The sequence below is a fragment of the Ochotona curzoniae genome, unplaced genomic scaffold, assembly GCF_017591425.1.
Source record: "Ochotona curzoniae isolate NIBS_2020 unplaced genomic scaffold, NIBS_Ocur_1.0 scaffold_4701, whole genome shotgun sequence".
NCBI classification, from domain to species: Eukaryota; Metazoa; Chordata; class Mammalia; order Lagomorpha; family Ochotonidae; genus Ochotona; species Ochotona curzoniae.
In genome coordinates, this window is record NW_024467122.1 from 42132264 (window position 1) to 42152207 (window position 19944).

Here is a 19944-nt window from a genome sequence, read left to right on the forward strand (position 1 = left end):
TGTTGCAACTCTGTGAAAAGCAGTTCAATATTTTAACAACTCCCTCTGCAAATAGATGGTACTGTCCAATCCCCTATCTCCTGTGTGGCACTGCCTTCTAAGAGTTCTTATACAAAGGCAGAAGAAAGTATATCATCATACTCCATGCTTCTGGTTCTTACAAAAGAGCTCGGCCATTTCAGTGAGCTTGCAAGCATCAGAGGAAAAGGTGCTTACACTCTTGTGTGGCTAATCGGTAGGTTACAAACTGAATCTCACAGGAATGATTTTAAGAATTGGTTGTGGTTTTTGTTTTTTTATGTAGCACAAAAATACATTAACTATTTTTTAATAATTATATAAAGCAAAAGAAATGATGCATAATAAAGAAAAAGTACAGATAACTTGGAAATCTAACAGTAGATAGCTCTAATAAGAAGGCATCAGAACTGTCTTCCTGGAGACAGAGTTGAGAAAAAAGACTGGCAATGATTTAGTTACTTACAGTGATACACATAAATATAATTTTATTAAAGTATATGACTGTATATATAAAGATATAAAATTATTCTCATTAAAAATTATTGTTAGGATAGAAAAAATATTCAGATGCTTGCAGCTGAAAATTTTCAAAGCAACTTACATCATTCTTGTGAAAAGAATTTAAAAAGATGTAATTTATTGATTTCAAGTAGAATTTACAAATGGAAATTTGTTAATTTTATAAGCAAAGAAAATAAAAATGAGTAAAATGACAAGATTTATTAATTCTAACAAATATTTTCGTTATCTAAAAGTATTAAAAACTACAAGGATTCAATTACTTTGGTAATAGTCTTTTTAAAAATTCCTCAAGTTAGACTACAATTGCGTTATTATACAATATGATTACCCCTATTCATGAAATAAAGTAAGCTGACTATTCCTGAACAGCATTCTTAAATATGGAGTTGTGAAAGCCAGCTAAGTCACACTGCAAATGCGCTTTGAGTTTTTAAACAGATCACCAAACTTAACTCTCCCAGGAGGCCATATCTAGGAGAAAGTATTGGGATAGGATGAAGATCAGCAAAAATTTAGTCATATTCAAACCCTGGGCAAAAGTTTAATTTTTAAGAATCCTGAAGATTTTTTTTAGACAATTTTGAAGATAGTTATCAAATAAAAACATGAGTCAAATTATGTGAGAAATTTTGCTGAAGGTAACACAAAATTAGTGAGAAAATAGTGAGAAAGGTTATAATTAGAGTGAGTTAAGGATGGAATGATAGAATATATGTTAGATATTTTATTTAATAATATATTAATATATTATATATTATAATTTGCAGAGTTTAATTCATTTTTAGGACTTCTTCTTGTCAAAGCAATAATATAAAAATGAGTCAGAAGGCTGTTTTTCTTTCACTGATTTTCTACTTCTAACAGACTGTAAAATTCGCCATCAAGGCACTTGCTCTGGATCTTTCCTAAAGGTAGCATGTGGATTTAACTGAAAATTTCTGATAGTTATCTATAAAAGAAGCTAAAGTTGCATTTGATAGTTATTTAATTTTTATTGTAAGTCAGGTAAAACTTATTTTTTGACCTATAAACCATGACAGGCATTTTAGCTGAAAATGGCACTCAGCTGACATCAGCTAATCCAGAGAAAATAGCATAAATATTAATAAACATTGTTTCCTGAATTGGTAACTGATAGAAGAGTTAATTCTATATGTGTACTGACCTTCTATGGTTAGTAGTTTCAGATTTTTATAATGTGAGTTTCCTGTGATCAACTTACTTGAAAGCATTATACAGCGAGAGGGAGAGGCAAAGGAGGGAAAGGAGGGAGGGCGAGAGAGAGAGAGAGAGAGAGAGAGAGAGAGAGCCATTTTCCTTTTGCTGGTTCATTCCCCATATGGCTATAATGGCTAGGTCTAGGCCAGGTTAAAGCCAGATACCAAGAACTTCTTCCCAATCTCCAGTGTGGGTGGCGGGGGTTCAAGCACTTTGCCATCTCTCACTGCTTTCCCCAGATAATCAGTAGGGAGTGGGATCAGGAGTGGAGCAGCCAGGATATAAACCAGGGGTCTTCTAGGATGCTGGTGTTGACTGCAGTGGTTTTGCCTGCATACTTATCTTTCTATTATTTTTATACAGTTCTTGGGAGATCATATGTAGTGAGTAGAGAGAAAATGAAAGCTAAATAATTCTTTCACAGATTCTGTTTCCATTTGCTAATTATCTGTATCAATGAAAATGACTTCATTAATTTCTATTCATATTAATAAAACTATAACATAAATGTTAGTATATTGACATTTAGCATTTGTTGAGGTATGTCCACCATGTTTCTTTGACAACATATTTAAGTTTTAATCCCTTCAGAATGCTTGGTTATAAGAAACAAAAATCAAATTTTCAAAGATAGATAAGTTGCATCACAAAATTAGATGCAATGATATTATCTCTTAATAATTAAAACCACTATACATACATGAAATATTCAAATGTGCAAATTGAGGATTCTCAAATAATCTAATATACAATAGGAGCCATATAGTTTTACATACAATGATATCTTTCCAAATACCTAAAAACAGTAATGATCTTGATGATATTCAAATTATGTCTAAATACCAGAACTGTTAAGCTATATTAATTATTGAATTAACTTTAATCCAGAATATATTCTAATAATTTGGAAAATTTTTTAGGTACCTTGGCTAAAACTTCCATGGTCGAAGGCTTAAATTAGCTATTGGGACGAATAAACAAAACCTACTTGCAAAACCAGCTGTCACTTGCTAGAACTTATTTTCATTTGCGTAGTATTACATTTTCTACTATTTGGCAGAGGCATTTATAACATATAACATATGGAGAGTAAAGGTTATCAAACAGGAAGCACTGTAAATGTAATTTTAAAAATGATTCTGAGTCTTTATGTTTCTTTTTAATAGTTTAAAATAATGAGCAATGTTTGCATAGCATAAACACAAAGAAAGGAGTCTATTTTAAAAAGCCTTTTTAGGAGAATGTAAACTTTGAGAATATTTCACTTTTAAAAAGAAGGTCATCTGGTCATTTACAGAATTAAGTAATTAGAAAGCAGGCGATTTGTCACTCACACAGGGCACTGTATGAATCTCCTGAAATTAGTGAGGTGTCAAATGAATCCAGTGGTCACTAACAGTTGACTCAATACTGTATAATGCTTTTGTATAGGAAAAGCCTTTGAAATTTCAATTGTTATTTTAACTCATGTGCTGTATTCAGGGGAACACACACACTTTTTAAAGCTTGCTGTGTAAATATGCATGCTGTGTCTTCTTAGGCAGTATATTTTTAATTGCATTCTAGGTAACTATGCTCTGTTAAATAATTCTTCATATGAAGTTATACAAATATCAAATTTCTCCAGCTCTGTAATTTTGTTTCTTTTAATATAGAGTTTGCACATCGGTGGAGATGCAAAACTGTTCCAGAGTGTCTGAATTTGTGTTGCTTGGGCTTACTGATTCCCATGAGCTCCAGCTATTCTTCTTTGTGGTGTTTTCCCTTTTCTATGTAATAACCATGATAGGCAACTGCCTGATTTTGCTCACTGTCCTGTGCACCTCACAGCTCCATGCTCCCATGTACTTCCTGCTCAGCAACTTGTCTCTCATTGACATGTGTCTGTCCTCCTTTGCCACACCAAAGATGATCCTGGACTTCTTTGCTGAGAGTAAGACCATCTCCTTTCAGGGCTGCATTTCACAGATCTTTTTCTTGCACCTCTTCACTGGGACTGAGATTGTACTGCTGATTTCCATGTCTTTTGACAGGTATATAGCCATCTGCAAACCTCTCCATTATCCAAATATTATGAGCCAAAAAGTGTGTGTTGGGCTTGTGCTAACCTCTTGGGCTGTGGGTTTCCTGCATACAATGAGTCAGTTGGTTTTTACTCTCTATTTGCCCTTCTGTGGTCCCAATGTTATAGACAGTTTCTTCTGTGATCTTCCTTTGGTTATCCAGCTGGCTTGCATAGATACGTATGTTCTTGGGATCTTTATGATCTCTTCCAGTGGTGCGATTGCTCTCGTGAGTTTTCTGCTTTTGCTCACTTCTTACATCATTGTTCTCGTCACTATCAACGATCACTCCTCCTCGGGGTCATCCAAAGCGTTTTCTACCTGTACTGCACATTTCATGGTTGTGTTGCTATTCTTTGGTCCTTGCATCTTCATTTACGTGTGGCCTTTCGCAAGCTTCCTGGTGGACAAAATTCTCTCTGTTTTCTATACTATCTTCACTCCCCTTTTGAATCCACTTATTTACACTTTGAGAAATCAAGAGGTGAAGAGGGCAATGAAGAAAAAACTAAGTAACCGGTATTTCAATATTGGGAAAACTACTCCAAGATATTCAGTGCAATGAATGGTTGTACCCTATTGGAGATGTGCTGTGATCAGTTTGCTTTAAAATCTGCTTGTTAAGTCAGTGAGCCTAGACTTAGGAAAATAAGAAGCTAGGACCAGAAGTGGGTACCATTTTGATAAAAGTTAGTACAGTGTTTTGCAACCCATTTGAGAGTACAGACCCATCTGGTAATTCATTGAAACTTAAAGGCGATTTGTACAAGAGACTGAACATATCATCAGAATTGTGAACATGAATTTAGGGATTTGTAGGACTGAATTCTATAAACATATCACAGATTCACATTATTTAAGAAACCTGAGCTGAGTGAAGTTTCTCTTATTAGAAATAAAGGTTAAGACTGAAGTTGATTTTTGCCTCAGTTTTATTATTAAATAAAATTTATTGTTGTTTTCAAACGTAAGCCCCTGATCCTGAGCGTAGTCATTATTTGTTGAATGTCTAATCTACTTCATGCTTTCGCTGGACGTTGGCGATCCATCAAAGTTCAAGATTTATTGGTGGAGGGACATGGGTCCAACACTTAGGTAGGGCCAGTCTCTAGTGGGCCTGCTTTCCGGTCCCTAAATTTTCCTGTTGTGCAAACATGAATAATCACATTAAGGTTATTAAGCAAGTTTCTTCATTTATAAAATATTTAGTGTTCGATAATATTTCAAAAATGAAACAAAAGCATCAGTAACTTATTTAACAATGCTTGCTATTAGTTAATATTAACTAGTAATTTGTTACTGAGAGTTATATGTTGATGCTTTAGAAAGGGAAACAAAAGAGCTTACTGGAACCTAAACAGCATGATTTTACACCATAATAGAGTATGACAATTTACTTACTGTTAAGTAATGTTGAAATACTGTACCTGTGCCAATTGTTAATGCATTTATGTGCTTTGTGTGCCTGTATTTTTTTTTTAAAGAAATACTATATTTTTGGGGATTTTAAAATGTTATGTTAAAATGTATTTCCAGATTGCATGGAGGAGGAGAATAATAAATAAAATATGTTCAATAGGTTAGCATCTTGCCTTACTATAGTAATGTCTTCAAATGAAATAAACATGATTGTGAAGTTTAAACTAGTTTCACGTGGTTTTTTTTTTGGATTTTTCTATTCAATAATAGTAGTGAAGTGTTTTAATTTTTTATATAATGTAATTTACTGGAAATATTGACTGGAAATATGAATGGCAGTTACTTTTCAGCTACTCAGTTTAAATGAAGTATATTAATAAACATTTCTTCTATAGGCGGAATGATCTTGTGTGGATTCTTGAAAATATGAATAAATTGTCTTTTTGGAGACATTGTATAACGTGCTTTTCAGGAAGATATCAAAATTAGAATCAGAACGTTATAGCATCAAATTAGATTTTTTTATCTAGCACATTTCTGAAAATAGAAAATAAATGTTTAATTTTCACGGGAATTCCTGATAGTAGAGTCTACTTGTGAGAAATTGGCTAAGCATTGAAGTGCACCCTCGGAGTATCACGCAGAGGCTGGTCATGACTTCTGCACCGATTCCATAACACAGCAGCCCCTTCTCAACATGTCCCCTGTGTAAACGCCTGAAGCTAGCTTTCGTGTTTGCACCATCCTTGAGTGCTCATCCATCTTTTATGATTTTACCTATTTGTGACTGTATGGTTTGTGTAGAACACCAGTCATCAAAGAAGCGAGACTGGAGAGAGGTAGAGAGAGGAAAAAATGAATGAAGTAGAAATAACACGTTCATAATTGAATTCCACCTTATTCTCATTTATCACTTGATACAATCTATCAAAGAGTTCTGCTTATTCTAAGATATATATTGACTTGATCTATTTCCTAGTAGTATAGTACCACTCAGTGCTAGCTACAGAACAATACTTAGGTAGCTGTTTAGTCCATGCTATCATAAAAGCTTGTTCATCTATCTTCACACCTTTTCCTTAACTATTTCTCACAAAAAAATTCATTTTCACACATCAGTAACAAACCTTTTTCAAACATAAATGTGGACATGAGAAGGAGGGGGCATGAATTAAGTTCTTAACCTGTGAATTACTGACTATCAAGAAGTCTCTAAGAAACCAGGAGTTGTATGAATTTAGATGGTACAAACGCATTTATTATTTCATAATCTCTAATCGAAGTGCGGCATTTCTTATGACTGCATGAAGTATCATTGGAACTAACAATTACGTCATCATAGATGTTTTTATATTGTGAAAAGTTGTTGCAGAAATATGAAAGCACCGTTAATGATTACCACTATCTTAAAATGATCTCATTCAATGCATTCATAAAACATACATATATCACTCTATCACAATTTAAGAATATTCAAATAACTATACTTCAGGGCTTTAATTTTTGTGCTTCTGCATATTTTATTCTTTTATTTGAGATATTATTCTGGGGAGTAGATTTTAGACTTCACTAAATTTCCAAAGAGACATATGATCCACTTGTGTGTGTTTGGGACAACTAAAACTTTTTGGAGCAGTGACTGAAGTCATCTTTGACAAGAGAGTGCTTGTGGAAGTAACGGGGAAGCGTGGATAACCGGGGGCTGACTCCAAGCAGTTGCTTAAAGCATTACCTGATTTCTACTGTGAGACCTTTCAGCAGGCTTCTCAGGTGGTCTGATGAAAAGTGGTATTTTAATTATTTTTCCCTATTTGGAGCTACAGACTAAAAGTCATCTTGGCTTTTTCTCCTTGTCTCTTTCCCTACCCCATCTACAACGGAATGTATTTGCTTAAGCTGTATCCATTCGCAGCTATAGTCCAACAACTGTTAGAATTAAGACTGCTTTTTCACCTCATATATTCTTTTTTTCTTCCCCCTCTTTTTAAAAAAAAGATTTATTTTGGATATTTACACAGTCAGAAGGATGCCCATGTGGACCACTGATTAGGGTGGGAAGGGCCGAGGATTAGAAAGAAGTAGATGAGACTGTTGTTTCCAATTTTTCTTCTTCCTGTGTTTGGGGGAAAGAGTGGGGGATAGAAGTGGAGAAGCTGCACCCAGCATACTAATCGCATCAGTACCTGGGGCTGGGGAGTGCCAGCCCAATGTCTTCTCCCTGATGTGGGGCATGCTCTGAGCGTTCTGATAGTTCTGAAATGCTGTCGATCTCATCAATCCAAGGATGAGGAAATCCTTCCAAGGTCCATTGGCTGACATAGTCCACCTTAGATTCTCCATTTCTGCAGATACTCGCTGTCAACACTTGGCTGGGAGAATTGTCCAATTTTTTCTGTCTTCCATCCTCTGCTGCAGTAGTAGATGTCCTCTGTAGGCCCTAATGGATTGCCATATCCCCTACGTGCCTCTGGGCATGCCATCTACTGCTCTGTCTTAGCCACTGAAAAAGCCCAGTTCTGACACATGCACTCCATGGTCAGACCACAAATCCTGCATATATCCCCATGATTGGAGCTCTGAGTCCAGCAGTTTTGGTGGATGGTTGAGGATCCCCAAAGAAACTTCATCTGAGGCGATCCCAGACTTGACTCTTGTGTGTGCTAGCCAGTCAGTACAGAGTCCAACTCAGTCTATCAACAACATCAGCCTACACATTCACTGGTATTTGTAATTGCTGGGTAGTTCTGGCTCCAGCCCCATCTCTTACATAAACCAGTGAATGCTACAGCCCAGCCTAATCCTATCCACCACGCATTCAGCTCCTCATATACACAGCTGGGAACTGCAGTACAGCTGAAACGGCCCCCAATAACTACCACCAGGCCTGCCCCAGCCTTGCTTCCTGTGCATGTTGGCATATGCAGTAGACTGGTCCAGTCAGACCCACATCCCATTCAGATTTTGTATGCACCAATGGGTGCTGCAGTTTAGCCAAACTCAACTGACCGTACTATCCAGCTCATTTGTGTGCTGGCGGGTGCTACCGCCTTTCTAGCCAGGTCCACCCCTGGTTCTCATGCGCACCAGTGGGAGCTATCACCTATCTGAGAGGTACCCACAGTTTTCCTAAGAGGTCCACTTGCAGCCCCAGATCTTTCCAAGTTTTTCTTCAGTCTAGCTTGACAAGACTTGCTTCCATTCCTAGCTCTTGCCAGCTGATGCTGTGGCAAAGCCCGACCATCCTGCACTTACTCTGGTTCATGCATACACTGTTGGATACAGTCATTTATCCCAACCTAGCTCTTTCCAAAAACCAGCTCACATATAGACTAACAGATCTTGTAGCTCTGCCTATCCTGGTCTGCCCTGGCCCCAGTTCTCACTCATCAGTGGAAGGAGTGGCCCAGTGGAGGATCCTTGCTGCCCCCACTACCTTCCTTCCCAGCCAGCCCCCACTGAGGTCTTAAGTGTGCTGGTGGGTGCTATGGCCCAGTCAAGCATGGCCCACCTCACCTCAGCATTTCCTGGTGAGTGCTGTAGCCTGTCCCCAATTCTAGCTTATGCAGGCAGGTGCTGCAGCCTAGCTCAGTCCAGCCGGCTCCAGGCTTGGAACTAGCACTACTGTGAACTGGCTGGTGTTGTGGCCCTGCCTGGTCTGCCAGCATGTGTCATGACCTGGCCCAGCCTGGCCTACCCCAAGACCTACCCACATGTATGCAGGCAGATACAGTAACCTGTTCTGGTGGCTGCACACCCCAGTGTGAACACCCCCATTCCACCAAGCCCTCTGCAAGTCCACATCCCCAAACCCCCACAAGCCCTGCCGCACCATGGTGGAAGCTAGACAGCTGCACCACAGTGGAAACCTACTTCATATATTCGCCTTTCCTCCCATCACCTTGCACGTTGAAGCTATTTTCTAGAATCTTTCTTCCTCTTGTGCCCTCAAATATGCTCGTTTTCCACCTGCTCGTTATAGCCATGTTTTTTTCCTCTTCATATTGACTCAATTTTTCTGAAGATTCTTCCTGATCATTCATTCCTATGATCATTCCAAGAATTTATAAAAACAATTCACTTCAAAATAATTTAATCAGAATGTGAAAGACCTCTACAGTGAAAACTACAAAACACCAAAGAGATAAATAGAATGAACTACACAAAAATGGAAAATCCTTGTATGTTTTTGAATTGACAGCACCATGGAGACGAAGATTCACTATTTTATTTATTTTATTTTATTTTATTTTATTTTGTTTTATTTTATTTAAATGTATCTTTATTGGGAAGGCAGATTTACAGAGAGGAGGAGAGATAGAGAGGAAAATACTCTGTCTGATGTTTTACTCCCCAAGCGGCCGCAAAGGCTCAAGCTGAGACAATTGAAATCAGTAGCCAGGAACTTCTACCACGTCTCCCACACAGGTGCAGGGTCCCAAAGCTTTGGACTGTCTTCGACTGCTTTCCCAGGCCACAAGCAGGGAGCTGGAAGGGAAGCGGAACAGCTGGGACACGAACCAGAGCCCGTATGGGATCCCACCACATTTGCAACATGAGGATGTTAGCCACTAGGCTATCGCACTAGGCCCAGAATCCAGGAACTTTTATGTCACGGCTTGTTTCAATGAATCAGTGATTGAAGTTAATTCAAGCTGAAACAATTTTGTTTTGCCTGCACGTACATTTATTTTTCAGTAATGTCACATATTTTTATATCTGCATAATCACTCCTGTTTCACTTGCTAGATTCCAGATTAACTTGTGAAATAGCTGAAGTTCAATGAAGGTAAATGGTGCACATAAAAAAATTATGGAAGACCGTGATTACTCTTTACTGGACACTCTTTAAGCCTAAATAAGCTAACCATATACAGCTGATCAGAATGAAACACGAACAGCACAGCTAACAGAGTTGGCCTTGTTAGCAGAGCTGAGAATGTGAGAGAACATTCTATAATGTTTAGAATCAAACAAGCAACTGTTTTTTCATTAACAATTCCTTAGGAGATGTCTACAATGCTAATTAGACACAATGATAAATGTAACCAGCTGTTAAGTCACGAAAAACACACAGAAGACTCTTTAAATTACCAAATCCAATACATTTTCAATCTTAACATTGCTATAATTTACGGTTTTATAATACAAAACAGAACTTATTGAGTCAAAATAAGTATATGCTAATTTCTTTATGATGATTAAATATTTGTGTTTGTTTCCATTTGGATCTCCTCTCTACTTTTCTGATTTATTGTTATTCATCCATTTCACCCAGTTCTCAACACATCAATCTATTAATAGGTTTTTCTGTTTGATTTCTTAATATTCTTAGTCATTTTTCTGTCTGACTCTATTCCCAGATTAGAGTAATATTATACAAAATGTTTTCCAAATTTAATAAGAAGTAATTGACTAATTATTAGTGGCTATAATGGTTCAGTTTCATGCACTAAACCTTTCTCCCATGAGCGTATCTCAGGATGGCAATGAGCAAAATGCATTTCAAGGTAATTTCAGTAAATAAAAACCAGCATTCTAGGCTGGCCTCTAGCCTCAGTTAGGTGTTTGTGGAAAAATAACATTTTCTGTGTTTCTTGATTTAATCATCTGTAAAACAGGTTTAACTGAATGACTTCTATCTTCCTCAAACTCCAGCTGTTTGCCATATCAACTATTCGAAGGACCACTGGTCATGGGGTCCTTATGTTAAGTTCTGTGTTGCATTAGGGGTAAACAGATCCCTTCAGGATCTCACTGGTCATTAGGCTGTTTAGAGCACAAACAATACAGGAACACCATGGCACCCTAAGAAATTGTTGCTGCTTAAGAAATATCAGTATTCAGTATTTGCAGATGAGCAACTTAGATGTTGCCCATAATTATTATTATTTTGAAAATGTTTCTATATCCTTGGGTATCTTTGTGTCTTAGTCTCATGATTTTGCAGAAATGAACTGTGAATTTAATTTGAGGTACATAATTGTGGGATCCTTTGAATCTTCAACATAAAATTTTTCTGATTTGTTGTGATATTTAAAACTGAGAATTTCATTCTAGAGAACATAGAGATTAAAGATAAGTAAGATGTCTACTTATTTTTATCAAAGACAAATGACATGCATATTAAATAGTAAATGCTTTTATTTTCCAAGACTCATCCATTTCTACCTGATTTTTAAACTTAAAAAAAAATTCTTCAGAACTTTGTCACCAATAAAACTTCTATTGTTACTTCAGTGTCAAGGGGCATACACATTAGCCATTCATAATTTCACACTTGTCTTCTTTGTAACTAACTGGGAGAGAATTTAATCTTAAAACATTAGATTATTATTTATAGCAGTTATTTATACTCCTAATAGTGGTCCTTCTAGATCTTGTAAATTGGATTCGTTTTTTACTTGTGATTTTAAAATAAATTAAAATTATCACAAGATTTCAAGAAAAACAGAAAAGAGAGGAGAGTGGGAAGGTGGGAAAAGAACGTTATATTCTTAAACAATGTATCTGAAATACATGAAATCTCTTCCCTTTAAGGTGATTATAAATTTTAAAAACATAGAAGTAAAGAACACTCACTCTCAGATCTGACAATTTTGAATGTTGTAAAATGTGAGTCCTCGTACATGAAGATGCTGAGTGTAAGTTTGGCTATGCCCCATAGTAACCGCTACGTTACCTAAGGAATAATTTATACACCCAGAACACAGTTACTGCTGCAGTTGATTACAGAAATAGCGTTGTGAACTGATTTTTCTTAAGTGTCAGTAATGTTCATCAAGTGAGTAAAGGAAATAAATGAGGAGCAAATATTTTTGTTTCATTTTTGTGTGAGAAAAAATTAAGGAGTGTGAGCAGTCTTCCTAAACTTCCACACGTGACTGCTCAGTTTCCTCATGGAATCTTTGACATCTCTATTTCTCAGAGTGTAGATCACTGGATTCAAGAGAGGAGTGAATATGGTATAAAACACTGAGAGCACCTTGTCTATTGGGAAGTTTGTAAAAGGCCACACGTAGATGAAAATGCACGGGCCAAAGAAAAGGGTTACCACGGTGAAATGGGCACTGCAGGTGGAGAGGGCTTTGGAGGTCCCGCCGGAAGAGTGCTGCCTAACGGTGACCAGGATGACCGTGTAGGAGATGACCAAGAGCATGAAGCAGATCAGGGCTATCATGCCACTGGTTGAGATCATGAACACTCCCAGAATGTACGTGTCCACGCAGGCGAGTTTAATCACCAAAGGGAGGTCACAGAAGAAGCTGTCTACTTCATTGGGGCCACAGAAAGGCAGGTTCACAGTAAATGCCAATTGACTCAAAGCATGAAAAATGCCGACAACCCAGGACAGTATCACAAGCCCCACGCACATTCTGGGACTCAGGATGGCTAGGTAACGCAGAGGCTTACATATAGCCACGTACCTGTCGAAGGACATGGCAATCAGTAGTACAATCTCCGCCCCTCCGAGCAGGTGTAAGAAGAATATCTGGGTTATGCAGCCTTCGAAGGAGATGGCTTTACGCTCGCTGAGAAAGTCTGCGATCATTTTGGGGGTGGCAAAGGAGGCCAGGGACATATCGATGAAGGAGAGGTTGCCCAGCAGGAAATACATGGGGGAGTGAAGGCGAGGTTCGATCACCACGGTAAGCAAGATAAGGAGGTTCCCCAGCACAGTGACTGCATAGACTACGGAGAAAAACAAGAAGTAGAAGATCTGGAGGTCCGCAGAGCTAGACAGACCCAATAGAATGAACTCAGTCACGACGGATTCATTGCCGCGGGCCATTCAGTCTGATTTCTGCAGGAATTCCGGCATCTGTAGGTAGTAGAGAAACTAGGACAAAATACAACAAATCAAGCTGAAGATTTTTTTTTTCCCTAAATAAAAGTAATAGAGAGCAAAGGGACAGAAAAGATCTGCCAAGAGACAATACCTGCTTCAATTTTCTGTTGGTGATTGTTTGGAAGAACAACGAAATAGCTTCTGCTTCTCAGTTGCTCAATTTCAATAGCATTGTAGGTATAAAGATTTTCGCTTCATGTCCACAGTGCCATACAGCCTTCAAAGATAAAGAGTATGTTGTGGTTAGAGCCTGAAGGACTCTGACATCTCAATGTATATTTTGAGCAGAAAGAGAGCCATGATGTCTGCAGTCAGATTCATTCTGATGGAATTTATTGCCTTGCGCCACAACACTGTGAAATAGAAACTTCTTCCTGTTTCCAGAGTTTCCATGGCACAGTTATGAGACAGGCTTTCACAGAGACAAAATAAGGTGATACTAACCTGGAAGTACTTACTAATATAAGTTACAGCTGAATTGGTTAGAGACCTTTCTTACAAAGCACACTAAAAGCTGAATTTTAACCTCGCCACTAAGACACAGGTTCTGTCTTTTTTTTTTCCCCCAAAATTCTATCATAAGTAAAGGGTTTTAACAACTACCTATTGATGTCTTCATTCTGAAGTTAGTTTTCTTTCTTTTACACCACATTGTTCTCTGGTCTTTTATCCATTCCCGAATCTTTTGTCTTCTGTACACCTACCTGATATTACAATAGATGCCGGCCGCAAAGCTCTCAAAGTGTATACACCAGAAATAAACTTGGCCCTCACCTCAGAAAATGTCAGTTAAAATCTCATCCCAAATGCTTATCATCGGATAACTTACTTAGTCGCACAGTAGTTCTGTTTCTCCATATGTAAAAAAAGTAGGTTGATGTCCTTAAAAACGTTTTCACATAGTATTTTATACTAATCTGGCTTCTGAAGATGATCTCAGCTGGTATGGAGTAAAAATAAGCTGAATCTTCTGCAAGGAGAGCCAGTATCCTTATGACCTTTTTATTGATAACACTTACATTAAAATGATTTAATTCAGGGAATTACTAAGAAGGCATGGAAAAGACCAGTCACTGCTTGGGGAGTGAACAGATGTTCAAATTGCAGTGGGAATTATTAAAACATTCACGTTGGTTGGATGTTTTAAGATGACTTACAAAATTAGGAAAAAAATCTAAAATGCATGATTGCTCCTGTATGCTTTATACACATTGATGTGGGAAACGGAAGGTGTAAGAGGTGATATTTATCTTGGGTTACAGCAAAGATAAGAGAAATAGAATCTTTGCTTTGAGAGCCTATAAGTGTTTCTTCGCACTTTATTCATTAATAATTGAATATACAGTATACAGTTTTTCCCCTTATACATAGAAAAATTGATACAGCAGGTAATAGAATGGGTATTCAAGACTTTAAAATTTATAATGTTCATATGAATCAACATGGACTAAGGGAAAAAAGGAAGTGAGTGGAAAATTTTAAAAATCTGATTTATAAATTCTAACAGTGTAAAAATTAAATGATCATGTAATCTTTAATATCTTTAAAAATTAGAGTTACAACCAATTACAACATAATTTTCATGGGTTATTATGCTAATGTAATAGTAATACAAAGAGAACAGATTCCATGTAGCTCATAGAAACAATTCTAAGAATATTCCACTTCTCTTAACTTCACCTTCTCCATCTCTCTTCCTTCCACCCTTACTTTCTGATTTAATTTTTGAGATAACATCTTTAAATGCACATTATAGTCAAGCCTTGATGCTGACAAATAAAAAGCAGAAATAATAACAAGAGCTAAAAGCAATTATCAAATGAAAAGATGTCTTTCACTCATATACAGAAAATTTGAAAATAATCACAGATCATTGAGATTAGACAAGTTCTTACTTCTGCAGACTGCTATTCAACTTTCCAACAGCATTTGTTGTTTTTACCTGGATTGTTTTCAGTTTTCTTGTCAAAGATTAGTTGGCTATACATGTGTGGGCTCTCGTCTGGTGTTTCTGTTCTGTTCCATTGATCTTCTTTGTTCTTGTACCAGTACCAGACTGCTTTGATAACCACTGCTCTGTAGCATGTCTTGAAGTCTGGAATTATGATTTCCCCCAGCTTCATTTTTATTCATCAGGATAACTTGGGCTATTCGTGGTCTCTTATGTTTTCAAATGAACTTTTGCATCATCTTTTCTATTTATGAGAAGAATGTTGTTGGGATTTTGATTGGAATCATGGTGAATTCATATATTACTTTTGGTAAAATGGATATTTTTGATGATGTTGATCCTGCCAATCCAGGGGTATGGTTAGTTTCTCCATCTTTTAATGTCTTCTACTTAAAATAATGTTTTATAGTTTTCAGAGCTCTTCTGCATATTTGGTTAGATTAATTCTTAGGTACTTAAGACTTCTTTCCACTAATTTTTTAAAGATTTAGTTCAATTTTATTGCAAAGTCAGATATACAGAGAGGAGGAGAAACAGAGAGGGAGATTTTCCATCCGTGGATTCACTCCTCAAGTGGCAGCAACAACTGGAGCTTAACCAATCCAAACCCAGGAGCCTGGAGCCTCTTCTGGATCTCCCACATGGGTACAGGGTCCCAAGGCTTGGACTATCCTCGATTGCTTTCCCAGGACGCAAGCAGGGAGCTGGATGGGAAGTGGGACTGCTGGGATTAGAACCAGTGCCCATATGGGATCCTGACATGTTCAAGGCGAGGACTTCAGCTGCTAGGCTACTCTTTCCACTACTTTAAAGGGACCGTAATTACAATTTCTTTCTCAGACATGGAGATATTTGTCTATACCACCTCTAACCTTACCAAAAAAAATAGCAGCTCTAAATGGATCACAGACCTCAATTCGTACTCATAAACCATGAAAATATTAGGGGAAAACATAGGAAGTACTCTCCAAGATATTTGGTGTCTTGAAAAAGGCACCAAAAACACAGGCAGTGAAAGCAAAAATAGACAATTGGTATTATATCACACTTAAAGGATTCTGTACAGCAAGGAAAATGATCAACAAAGTAAAGAAGCAAGGAACAGAATGGGAGAAAATCTTTACACACTACATAACCAATCAGAGATTAATGTCCAACATTCAAAAAGAGCTTCAGAAACCCAGTGACAGCAAAACAAACAATTCTGTGAAGAAATGGGGGGGGGGGGAGGGAAGAAAAGAAAAGAAAAGACATTTCAAAAGAACAAATTCAAATGACTAAAAGATTGTACCCCTGACAAAAGATGCTCAGGCTCCCTGGCAGTTAAGGAGATGCAAATCAAAATCACATCAACATTCCACCTAACTCGGGTGAGGTTGGCCTACATCCAGAAATCCACTAACAACACCTGCTGGAGTGCACGTGAGGGGAAAGGTGCCGTCCTTCATTGTTGGTGGGAGTGTTGGCGTGTACAACCACTATGGAAATCAGTATGGAGAATCTATGGGAACTGAAAATTGACCTGCCAGATGATCTAGCTATGCTGCTCCTGGGACTGTGTCTGAAGGAAGAGAAATCTGCGTATGAGACAATGGCCTCTACTCCTATATTTACAGCACCACGTGCATATATATACACACACACAGATATTGTCCAACTGATGCATCACTCCTCAAATGTCCATAGTGGCAGGGTTTATGCTAGGCCCAAAGCCAGGATCCCAGAGCTTTTTTCCAGGTTTCCCTCATTGGAGCAGGGACCCAATCACTTAGGCCATCTTTTACTGCTTTCCAGGGACACTATCAGGAAGCTGGATCAGAGGTGTAGCAGTCAGATCTCAAACTGATCCTCATTTGTGATGCAGGTGCCACTAGTAGCTGCTTAATCCAGAATACAACACTGGCCAATCCAATGGCTGTTTTGCATCTGAAAAAAATTGATCATATTGTGTTTGACCTTCATTTTGTTAATGCTGTGTATTATACTTACTGATTTGTGTATGTGAACTATCTTTGTACCCCTGCAATTAATTTCACTTGATCATGGTGAATAACTTTTTAAATGTGCTTTTGATTTTATCTACTGGCATTTTTTTTTTTTTTTGAGAATTTTACCGTCTTTGTTCATCAAGGATTTGATCTCTAGCTTGCTTTCTTTTGTTGTGTTAAATTTGTATTCTATCCATCTGCCACTGAATCCCAAAGCAGGTTTGCAATTTTTTGGCCGCTTCCCAAGGATATGGGAGTGATTATCCACTTATAAGGCTTGTGTAGCCCTGGGAGTGCACACCAGGAGCACATGATATTGATGGTGAAACATTATAAAACGTGTGTGTCCTACCAGAGTGCAAGTCTCCGTCTAATACTGAGGTTGGTCCACAAGCATGTACCTAGGGAATAGACTTGCCCATTGTTAGACTTTTCTAGCTCAGCAGTGACTCTCAGGATACTGTTCTATTGTTCATTCATGTCTGCTCAAGGCTAGAAGTCGATAATAAAATGGTCTCTTTTCCACTCAGACTAGTACTAGACTAAATCATACCTGAGCGTCATAGACTTTAGGACTCCATGTACCCCAGTTTGTCTAAGGCCTGTGCTGACACACAAAAATCAGTCTTCCCTACCAGAACGCGTGTTAGGACAAGTCCAGAAGTTCTATCTGTAAACAGTAACCAGGGGTATGTGCCTGTCTTTATCAAATGCCAGCATGTCATGGTGATAGACAGGTTCTGAACTGTAATGCCAGGTATAAGTGGTGGGAGGGGAAAGCTGGCTATTCAGAGTCCAAACACTCAGTCTGCAAGTATGGGTCAGTGAGCAGGGACCATTGGGATCTGCCCAGCTTTGACATTTCATTGTAGTGGGCATACTACTGAAATCCAAATCACTCTCACTCCTCCAAATGGAACATGATTTTCTATGCTGAGTTGCTTACCTGAGAGAGGTGTTAGGCCACTCTTTAAATCCTATCTGTTTTTCTATGTAATTTTTTTGTTTTGTTATTATGCTAAAAAGGGAGTCTCTGGTCTCTTGCCTGGCTTGTATCATTCTTATGAAGGCTACCCTGTACATGATTAGATTTTCAAATTGGTATGTCTTTGGCATGAGTGGTTGTCAGAGTCACTTGCTCAACTAACATTTTGCTTTCTGCAGCTATCTTTTTGATACACTGATTTTTATATCTTTTGGATATGCTTGTATATCTGAGCCTTTTAATTGATTTTATTCATTCAGTCAGTCTAAATATTTTAATTGAAGAATTTAATCCTCTTACATCCCAAGTTTTTATTGGTTGGTAAGGTTTTGATCTTGTCACTTTACTAAAATGCTCTGAATATTTTCCATAATATTTATTTATTGGTTTTGTTGTTTATCTTCGAGGTTTTGAGGTTTCCTAGCCAAAAAAAATTGCTTATATTTTCTCATTTTTGTGTTTATGTTCTATTGACTTCTATATTTTCATGCATTTTTCTAAAGATTTATTTTATTTTATTTTTTATTGGAAAGGCAGATATAAAAAGCAAAGAAGATACAGAGAGAAAGATCTTCCATCTACTGGTTCACTCCCCAAATGGCTGCAGTGGCCAGAGCTGAGCTGATCTGAAGCCAGGAACCACAAGCCTCTTCCAGGTCTCCCATGTGACTGTAGGGCCTTCTGCTTATTCTTCCCTCACAACAGGACTGGATTCTTGGTTCAGAGTTGATCTTGATGGGAGATTGGAATACAATGGCATCATCATTTTTCCAATTCACTCAACACCACTGCAGTTAAAGTTGTATTGCTTTGTGTATATATATATATATACTCCTACATGCTGAAACTGTAGTATTCAATCTAAATCAAAAGTTTATGGCATGTATCCCACAAGAATACTTTCATGATTGACTTCCCACATTGTAACTTTCCCTCTATTTAATGTTCAGTTCACACGGGATCTCTGAGAGTTGACTGAACACATATTCTTGCTCATTGACTCTTTCCAATTGTTTTATTTATCAGTGTTCAGTATTTCCCAAGAACTCTGACTCACTGGAAGCAGAGGTGCATGTGTTTCAATTTCATTTTCAGTTGCTTCTAGTGGAGTTAGATAATCATGAGTAGTTATTTAAATTACTTCTAATATTATTTCCTATTATCTTATGAAACAATGACTTTTCCAACTTCCATTTCCTGAATCTTTCAGGTCCAAGTGAAAATAGTAATTATAAATTCCCAAAAGGTTCTTGAAATACCTTCTCCTTGTGAACTCAATAATATTATCTTTGTTATCTAATAAATCCCATTGCAAGATGATTTCTTGGTCAATTCCCTAGACCATTTGGCATCCATTTTATCTATACCTGTTAGACAGCTAATGGTTTGAACAGGTCATTTATTTATGTTTGAAATTATCCTCTACATTCTTTCTTAGAGGTCTCTTAACACTGAGTAACATAAAGGCATGATTCTACTGTAGCTCTAATAAGGAGAGGTGTTTTACAAATGAATTCTACGGAAACGCTTTAAATACTTGCCCTTCTCACTTTCTTCTGCTAAGCTTTATTCCAGAGAACTTAGTTAATAAAATAATGTGCACTGGCAGATCTGAAGAGAGAATTCTAACAGGGATTGGATGGATGAATCGATCTTGGGCTCTCCTATAAATGTGATATTATCCTTTAGGAGAAAAAGGTAACTTTTTAAAAAGATTCTTTTTTTTTTTTTCACTTGAAAGGCAGAGATAGAGACAATGTTTCTTTTGCTGTTTCACCTCTTAAACAACCACAATGGCCAGGGTTGATCTGATCTGAGCCTACCAACCAGGGGCTTCTTTCTATTCTCTAGAATGAATGCAGTGACCCAAACACTTAGGTCATCCTTACTGCTTTCCCAGGCCATTGGCAGGGAGCTGGATGAGAACTAGC

The 19944-nt window shown here is 37.6% G+C and overlaps 2 protein-coding genes across 2 annotated transcripts; one reads left to right on the plus strand and one right to left on the minus strand.

The window, feature by feature from the left end:
• Positions 1-863: 863 nt before the first annotated feature.
• Positions 864-7329, plus strand: LOC121148355 (olfactory receptor 4K2-like). Its single transcript, XM_040968416.1, has 3 exons — positions 864-889; positions 3417-4380; positions 7303-7329. Exons 1-3 carry the CDS (start codon positions 864-866, stop codon positions 7327-7329), a joined length of 1017 nt encoding a protein of 338 aa, XP_040824350.1.
• Positions 7330-12084: 4755 nt separating this feature from the next.
• On the minus strand, positions 12085-13032 carry LOC121148892 (olfactory receptor 4K3). Its single transcript, XM_040969246.1, has one exon. It carries the CDS (start codon positions 13030-13032, stop codon positions 12085-12087), a length of 948 nt encoding a protein of 315 aa, XP_040825180.1.
• Between the last annotated feature and the right edge of the window lie 6912 nt (positions 13033-19944).

Excerpts from the sequence above, each read along its gene's own strand:
- LOC121148355 (XM_040968416.1), top strand. The coding sequence starts at position 864 with ATGATTACCCCTATTCATGAAATAAA. Across the intron at positions 890-3,416 it reads ACCCCTATTCATGAAATAAA|AGTTTGCACATCGGTGGAGA; the intron begins GTAAGCTGACTA and ends CTTTTAATATAG. Across the intron at positions 4,381-7,302 it reads AAACTACTCCAAGATATTCA|GGCCGAGGATTAGAAAGAAG; the intron begins GTGCAATGAATG and ends TAGGGTGGGAAG.
- LOC121148892 (XM_040969246.1), bottom strand. The coding sequence starts at position 13,032 with ATGGCCCGCGGCAATGAATCCGTCGTGACTGAGTTCATTCTATTGGGT.